At 41.4% G+C, this 9,187-nt stretch overlaps 1 protein-coding gene across 2 annotated transcripts in view; it reads right to left on the reverse strand.

Moving 5' to 3' along the window:
* Window positions 1-352: 352 nt before the first annotated feature.
* GPD2 (glycerol-3-phosphate dehydrogenase 2) overlaps window positions 353-9,187 on the reverse strand; it is a 166,698-nt gene continuing 157,863 nt past the window's right edge. For both annotated transcript variants that reach the window (XM_019522387.1, XM_019522386.1), the window contains exon 17: window positions 353-864. In XM_019522387.1, coding sequence (XP_019377932.1) covers window positions 739-864 — 126 coding nt within the window. In that variant the 3' untranslated portion in view covers window positions 353-738. The remainder of the gene's footprint in view (window positions 865-9,187) is intronic.

Consider the following 9,187-nt stretch of genomic DNA (forward strand, 5'->3'; position numbering starts at 1 on the left):
TGGTTGTCCATTCTCATGCTTCCAAAACTTTATTGCTGGACATTAGTCTGGCAAACTATCGATGCCACTGAAATAACAAAATGCTGAAAACAACTAAAAACTTCTATCTATAAATATCAATTCCCTAGCAGAACATTTAATTTACAAAATTTTTGAGCTAGTTCTTGCTACTCTCCCGATATCCTGGAAACGAACATTTGCCCTCTTGCCCTAAATAATTATTCCTATAAAAAGAAGGAAACAAAAAAACCCATAAACAAACAAACTAGGCAACACTTTGATACATGCAGTCTCTCTCTCTCTTTTTTTTTTTTTTTTTTTTTTTTTTTTTTAAGATGTGACCCATTCTATGCATCTTTTTTTTTTTTTCTTTTTAAGGATACCAAAGTTTAATGAACAAGGCTGGTGGTGCATGTGCATGTCTGTATGCATACGTGTGTGCGTGCGCACACAAATCTTTTCCAGACAGGACTCTGAATTCCCACTAATAAATTCTACACCTAAAGCATGTTCAGTCCAAAAGGCCACATATTGAAGCATTAACAGCTGTTCAGAAAATGTTAATAAGGAAAAGATAAATGCGCCAATGTACTTTTTCGAGAAGCGGCACTGAATGCCAGATACTGATCATGTTGAATAAGCAGAGACAAATCGAAAGCATTGGAATGTTTTTCCACACACAGAAGCAGCTACACATATCCACTATCTTGTAGCTGTAAGCAGGTTTTGTAGTTAGACTCACAGTCCACCTCCACTTCGATCCACTGGAATTACAACTCTCTGATGTAGATTCTCTTCAGCAGTCTTCATGAGCACTGCAAGTCGGCTCCCAGAGACATAGCCCTTCTGAATAGCACTCATGAGCTTAAAGAAACAACATTTAGAACATATTATGAACTCTGCCAAATGTATTTGCCAGACAAGACATAAAGACAAACAGGCTGAAGTCTTTTCTCCATCCAGCAGATTCCATCCACTGGAGTCTGCCAGTAGGGTAGCTGCTCTTTTTACTCATGCAGCTTATCTGTATTTGAGAGCAGGGTATACTGCACTGGTGCAACTCGGAGCTCGTTGCTTATTTCCCTCCCTAGATTAGAGGTTTGCATTAGAATCAGCTGGCTACTAACAACTGACAACAAACAACAACAATTTCCAGTCTAAACAATGCATGAGAATTAATTATTTTATCTATGCCAGAAGCAAAGGCTATTACCCAAATACCAGTGCTATGATTTTTGTATTTATTAAAACAAGATGCATTACTGTTTTAAGTTTTGGTGGTGACGCTCTTTTATATGCTGCTACCAATGATATCGGGGGTGTTTTGCATATGCCAGGGCTGCAAGAGCTGTACAAGCATCTAATGTGCATTTGAAAGTAATGTTGAAGTATCCAACCCACATGCTGGCTTTTCAAAGCCTTTTAATAAGGCTGAATGCAGATGATAACTCACATATTTGATTCTTTTTTCAACCTGAAGAGAGTCATTTAGACAGAAGAAGGAGAATACAGATCTCAGTTCATCACTGGCCCTGCCTGATACCCTTTTTCACTTCTCTTTTTGGAAGGGACAGCCTACTTAGCTTCCATAATTCTTCTAAATCCAAATTTCTTTATAGACTTTTAAAAACTAATTTGCTTTTACGTCCTTGAAACTGGACTCTCAGCTCTATCTTAATGAACACACTCTAGTGCTACAAGTTTAGTTAATTCTTTTTTTATCCAATGGATCAGATGAGCATTAGACTTGAAATTACATGCAGTCAGTTTGTAAAAGGCTAATCTGGAAGGCAATTGGCACTTACACCATATAATTTCTTACTCTTATGGAAAGCTAAGTAGCCATTTTGTTGTAAAAAGGGAAGACATTTGAAAAGAGCTACTGTAGAAAAGTCCCCACACAAGCTTGGTAAGCCTGAAGGACAACTGACTGCCAGGCAGCCAAAACTGGGGATGCTACAGTAGACTGGCAGGGGACAAATGAGGTTCAGCTGGGACTCTGCCTCCCCAAAAGCTGAACTGTTCAGGGAAGATCCCCTACACTGGGGGAAAGTGCGAGGGTGGGGATTCTCTCCCTCATCATGCAGCCTTAGGGAAGCAGTGCAAAAGGAAGAGCAGCCTCCCACCACATCCTCCTGCCATCCAGAACAGCAGCAGAAGCAACTAAAGCAAGAAGCATTCCCTCCTCTTCCTCACAGTCCCTTCATCCCAGTTCATGCAGTCCTCTTACCCTTTTGTCCCTTGCCCTATCTGCCAAACCCTGTCATCTCCTCAGTTTTCGTCCATTTAGTTTATCCCTACCGAAACAAATGGGAACTAGCAGGGTGCCTCCTGCTATCACACTGTTCATTTTATGTTGCCGTCCCATTTCCTACTGCACACCTATCTCACCTACGTAGGCTGTGAAACCCTTATGTCCGCTACTCTGTGCTTATACAAGGATAAGGTAACAGCCCTTTTTTTTTTTACTGTGTTTACCACTGTAATAAATATAATATCAAATAGAGAATCCTGGCTTGAAAAGTCTGCCAGGCTCCACAGGGAGCATTCGACAGAAGACAGCTTCTTTTAGATCTTCCCCCTTCTTTTAAAATGCTCTTCCCCCCACTACCTTTTATGCCATCTACCTAATGTCACAAAGCTTCCATCCCGCTGGGCCACGTAAATAAAGGCAGTGCTGGATCTGTGACTAGTACCTCTTAAGCAAAACAAGATCTACAAATACACCAGTATGTACACATGCCATGTTAAAAACCTGCCAGATCTTCAGTTCAGTATAATCAACAAGTTAAGAAAATGGCCCTAATATAAGACTAGCAGTTAGATATCACTATCTGGTGACCAAATGCAGTCCTTCTACCAGAGCCTGAAAACAGCCTGCAATTGTCAAAGCATCATATCCAACCCCCCGTCCTCGTTTACTGCTCTTGTATAACATTAGTATGTCAGGAAACCATGCAACATTCTTACTAATTGTATTTAGACCTGGGTGAAATATTTCTAACAAATGGTTTAACTGATTAATTCACCTTCCTTCTGCTAATACTCTTGTGGAATATATCTGTGAGTATCAAGATTTCCCTTCATTTTCTGCACAGTCTCTACAAGAATTCATTATTTGAGCTATATTCAGTGCTTGCGATTGGTCAGATGAGTCACATGCCAGGATTCTGCTCTCTACTTGGGTAAGTGAATAAGCACATTGGCACAAACTTCCACTCACTGAAATACAAATTCCCACCAATACCTGCACAAAATTTTTTCTGTAATATGCCAGTAAATTCCATATGATTATATTAAAGTTTTCAAACAGGAAACACAAGAGTAACACAAATTTGACATGAACTAGTCTTTAAAGGAAACTTACTACCATTTACCATATTTACTTGAACAGAAGATGACCCTGATTATAGGACAACCCCCCCTCCCTGCCAATAATTAGATTCTCTATATGGAAAATTTATAAATTTGTTATAATTTTCCAAGTATAGAAACTAATTATTGGAGGTTTGCCTTGAATTTGTCCCACTCCCACTGCTACAGCAGGGAAGTTAAATCTGGAGAGGTCAGAGCCCCTTTGCTCTCTGCTTCCCCCTAACTTTTGCCCCTGGCAACCCCTTTTCTCTCTCCTTACTGTCAGACCCTGCTGTCCTTGAGCATTAAGCGAGGAGCTAATTTGAAAGCAATAACCTTTAAATTAACATGGCTATAGCAATTTGCATAGAGCACCCAGACACAATCTACCTACAATTGATCCATGTTGTTTTTGTTTTTTTTTAAACTACTGCACGTTTTAACACAGCTACTCCATAAATACACTTTGGCACTTTTTTTTTTTTTTTCTTAAAAGGACAATTTTTCATGTCCCAGGTCATATCAGCCAAATCAGTTCCAAAACTGTTTGAATCATTCAAGAACCATATATGACCCTGCTACTGGCAAGCATCTTCCACCCCAACCTGGGGCTTCAGATATTTCCAAATCCTTTGGCAGGCATCCTATGTGCAAGCCCGAGTCCGGAGGCTTGGGGTTTGCATGCCTCTGAGTTTCACTTGCCCCAGAGTTCCATATCACCACAGGAGCAAGCTAGGGAGGAATCTCCCATTTCCATAAAGTTGGCAGGTAGCCAAGATCCTCCCACTGGAAGCCGGCCAGTGGGAAGCTAACTATGAAGCTCTCATAGGGAGTCCTGTTCACAAGCAGACAGGGGTGCACCCTCTACTACACAGTGACATTTTAATTGCACTACCTCAGCCAGGGTATTTCTCCTGCAGCACTTTGGCACCTACTGATGTGCATTAGTCCAAAGCCAAAGGCTCATGATTTACCATATAGCTTATTGGGCTGGGCCTCAGAGTCAACAGGATTTCAAGCCATGGTGATCACACAGCTCAGCACTGCCCAGTAGGTGCGTGTACTCCAGATACCCCCCACAAATGATCCATGTGCTGATTAGCCCCGAGCCTCCCCCCACACTCATGACCGAAATCCGATGTTCTTGTCGCAGGTTCTGGGATGCTTCAAAAATGTATATGCAGGTGAGGCATGGGGTAACCTGGCTGGCTTTATCTCACTGAGGGCAGGGCAACACTAATCGTATGTGCCAGGCTGAAAGAGGAGGCAGAAGATGGATTCTGAGTGAACTGTTTGGGGCCCTGTTTGGTAATGTTTGCTAGGCATTTATGGCTGGTGAAGCAACAGGAATCACTGGAAATGGAAAGGAAGGGCACAGTTCAGCTGTGAGAATAAAAGGGAAGTGAAAATGGATACAATGTCATGGCTCACTATAACTTGAAAAAAAAAAGTCTCAGCAGTGAGGGGGACTGGGCTTAATGAGTACTATCGTATGTCTTATTCAAATGGACTGCACTAATTTAACCTGGCAGGGGAAATACCATGATCACCAAAGTGGTTTTCCTACTGGTTGGGGAAGACCACAAATGTGGCAGGGGGTAGTACTTTGACCAAGGTAATACATAGTTAGCCTCCTGTTTTCACTTCAAGTGGGAAGATCTCACTTATATGCCAACTTTATGGAAATGGGAGACTCCTCCCTAGTGTGCTCCTGTGGTCACCTGGCTGAGGGCAAGTGAAACTCAGGGGCACCTGAACCCCAAGCCTCCAGGATTGGGCCTGCACATAGGATGCCCGCCAAAGGATTTGGAAATATCTGAAACCCTGGGCGAGGGGGAAGGATGCTTGCCGGTAGCAGGGCCACATCTGGTTCTTGAATGACTCACGGATTTGGAATTGATTTGGCTGATTTGACTTGGGACATGATAAATTTTACTTAAAAATAAATAAATAAATAAATAAAATCAGAAAGAAAACGAAAAAAAATCTCAGCCTGTTTTGGCAAAGATCAAATGCAGCAATTTTGGCCCCGAAGTGATGATGTCAGGGTTGGTTCTGGCCCTTCTGGTGCTGGCCTGGTATTACGTACTTGCAGGCCAAGTGCCAGGTCCCTGTGGAGGGAACACCTATTCATTTTATTTTATTTTTTATATACATATAATTTGTTTAAGGGCTATACAAAAAAAAAAGTTTTCTATCAGCATGTTTGCTCAATATGGGCCTTATGTTTTATAGACACGGTCAGTGCCAGCTGCATTCAACTAGCTTCATACATGGTTTTCATTGCTAAGCAGATGCTGCTTTTGGCAGCAGTTTAACATTAGACAATGTATTTAGTGAGATGTCCTTGTATGCGATTCTGAGGGGCTTTTTCCCCCCATGCCAATTGGGGTGGAAAACCTCACCGTGTATTTAGGTAAATACGGAACTTTTCATATTCCCTTTGAGGTGACCCCCCCTACCCTCCAAAAAAAGGATATGCTTGGATTTATCTTTTAAACTTGATATTTAAATGGATGCTCATGGACTAACATGCTATAAACTTCTATAGGGTCATATAGTTTAAATATATAAAGAGTTGAATTATTGAAATGTTGAAGCATGAGTACAAGTTCAGTACTACCTTTCAATGTTATTCTTGAGCCTACACACACACACTTATTTAAAGGATATGGTTCCTTATGCTACATTTTAAAAGGCAAAAGAGGGCAATATAGAAGGCACTACAAGTCGGACAGCTTTAAAAAGTAACTTAGAAATACACAAAGAGATCTGCCATTCCTATTTTGGAAGTATTAAACTATAGGACCACCTCTAAAGAGACTACTGAAAGCAGTAAGTAAATCACAACAGAATTCATTGCTTGTTATTTCTAACTACAGTGTACTCAAACTAATCAAATTATATAATAAAATGTAGTCATAAAAGTAAAGAGTTTTCTATGTAAAATGCAAAGTCTCATTTCTTCTTTTAAATTAAAGTTTGTGATGAAAAAAAACTTTAAAAAGGAAGCTCTCCCCCAATTACCTGATTGTGGTGGGGGGGTTTTTCCTGGCTGGTTTGTACGGTTATATTTTTCTTAAAAAAAAAATGTATTGGTATAAAGACATAAGGCAGTTCTTAATTAAAAACAAAACATGCATTTTGTCACACAGCTGAACCACTCAGTTTCAGGTGAATAAATACTGCTTTTTTGTAATGCTGGACACAACCTGTGAAAATTTTCTGCATTTAGATTCAGCAATACTCCTCTTATCTACAGCTCATCTCGAGAGAGACAATTACCATTTCCTTTGCCTTGATCTTGTTTGTTTAACTTGACACAGTGAAGAAAGGGCTGACACTGACCAAAATCCCCAGCATTAATTTATCTCATGTTCAGCATTCATCATTGCCATGGTGCAGGAAAGACCTGGCAGTCATTTGAAATACCTGACCAAGAAAGACTCTACAAAAAACAAACGCAGCTAGCTGGAAACAAATAAATGGCTCGTTCAAGAGGAGTCAAATGGACAAACATTTTAGTAGTATCCTTACTGCCTTATTTTTTTTAAAAGCCTTGCAGAGAAAAGATGCATGGGCAACTGATGTTCATTGCTTCCTTTCCCACACTCTGGTACATTCCTCTTTACCCAAATCAGAAATTAAACAGGGACATACGAACTTGGCAGTGAATAGGCCTTGACAGTGAATCCGCAGTTCCTCATCCTTAGTGCTTTTAAATTGAAGCTTCTAATCAATGCTTGCATTAAGAACATACAAATGATAGTGGTTGTACTGTGTAGTACAGGCCAAATTATGCCTTGAAATGCTGCTTGGCTCTCACCAAATTTAGGAGAAGAAATATATGTTTATCGGGGCAGAAGTCACCCCTGTCCTCTTGAAAAGGACCCTCCACAAACTGTAGGATATATCATTTGAGTCTAACAGCCGTTATTTCTGCACAGAAGAAACTCCTTGCATTTTAGAGTTCCTTAAAAGTTGAGGAGTGTTTTGCTGTCTTGCACTGATCATGATGGCAAACAGTTCTGGATGACTTGGCAGTCTGGTGCCACCCAGGTGATGCTATTACTAAAGCACTCTCTATGGCATGTTGAGGAAATAGGAAAATCAGCGCAAGTCACTGCAGACTTAGTCAAAAGTTTATGTTTTGCTTTGCCCTGAAAATTTGCTTGGAGAGTTATCCCCCAGTTTTTCACCCAGTAGCATCCTCATCTCTCTGAAGACAGGAATCCGCATGGAATTGCTGGCATAGGATGAAAACTTACAACAAGCCAGCACTTGCCCCTTCCATGCCTACCCCACTTCCATCCTGCTAGTTAAAGATCTCCTCGTCTTTCACACAAATAAAGGGGAACATATTCTTCCCCCTCCCTTACTTTAGCCTCCTTGTAGAAGGAAAAAAAGACAACAGAGAAGAGGTTATTAGAACATTTTCTTTCTAAACTCAGTTTGTCAATTATAGAAAGAGTAGACCCACTTCCTCTTCTAGTATGTGAACTTTCTAATGTACCTTTATAGATTAACTAAACAGGATACATATATAGAGACAGTAAAAGCTTTCATGAATCCAAGTTCACTTCATCAGATTATGTGAAAGGACAGCATAGTTCTATATGCATGTCTCCCTGTCTGCCTTTCTTTCTCTATACGTCTCCTTTATTTAGTTAGTCTAAATGGCCAAGGATAGAAATTACACATCAAACAGTATAAATGATTGGAAACTGGTTCAGATCTGTAACACAACAGAAGTTCAGTGCACATAAACCAATTTCAGAGGCTAAGTACAGACAGTCAAAAAACCCAAGGCTGAATCAATTCAATCTTTGCAGGTAGACTGAACCATAGATTGAACTGCTAAGCAAGTGAACTAACGCTCACTTTTCAAACAGGAAAGGCAGACAGACCCCTGCAGTGGCCGATACTAAGACCTGGCAAGCGCCAGAGCACACCTCCCAGCCTGCTCACTACAGCAGACAGCTGAAGCCCTCGGATACCCCAAGCCATGCCCCCTCCACAGCTAATCTGTGGGCTAAGCAAGGGTGTGTGGTTGGGGGGTGGTATCTTCAAGAATGTGTGGTGCTCAGGTGAAGTGCCCGAAGATTGGAAGAAGGCCAATGTTGTGCCTACCTTTAAGACAGGGGGGAAAGTAGATCTGGGGAACTATCAGCCTGACCTCTATCCCAGGAAAGATCTTGGAAAAAATTATCAAAGGGACCATTCTTGACAAACTGGCTGATGGCAACATCCTGTAGGACAGGCAGCATGGGTTTGTTCCAGATAGATCTTACCTGACCAATCTTATCTCCTTTGATGACCAGGTGATATATCACCTGGACAAGGGAGAAGAGATTGACATCATATATACTGACTTTAAAAAAGCATTTGATCTGGTGTCCCATGATTTCCTCATGGAAAAATTGGCCAACTGTGGCCGTCGCTACATCAGCCTGATGGCTGGGGAATTGGCTCTGAGGTTGGACCCAGAGAGTAGTAATCGACGGAAGTAAATCATTGTGGTGCGCCATGACCAGTGGGGTCCCCCAAGGCACCATTCCTGGGGCTATACTCTTTAACATCTTTATTAATCATTTAGACATTGGTATCAGAAGCAGACTGGCCATGTTCGCCAATAACACCAAACTTTGGGGTAAAGCGTCCACACCTGAGGATAGGCTGGTGGATCCAGGCTGACCTTGACAGGTGCAGAAAATGGGCAGATGAAAACCTGATGGCATCCAACACCAAAAAATGCATGGTACTCCACCTTGGGGACAGAAACCCACAGCATGCTTATAGGCTCGGCAGTGCTACACTTGCTAGCACCATGGCC

The sequence above is a fragment of the Gavialis gangeticus genome, unplaced genomic scaffold, assembly GCF_001723915.1.
Source record: "Gavialis gangeticus isolate Ggan-Ray unplaced genomic scaffold, GavGan_comp1, whole genome shotgun sequence".
Classification (NCBI taxonomy): Eukaryota; Metazoa; Chordata; order Crocodylia; family Gavialidae; genus Gavialis; species Gavialis gangeticus.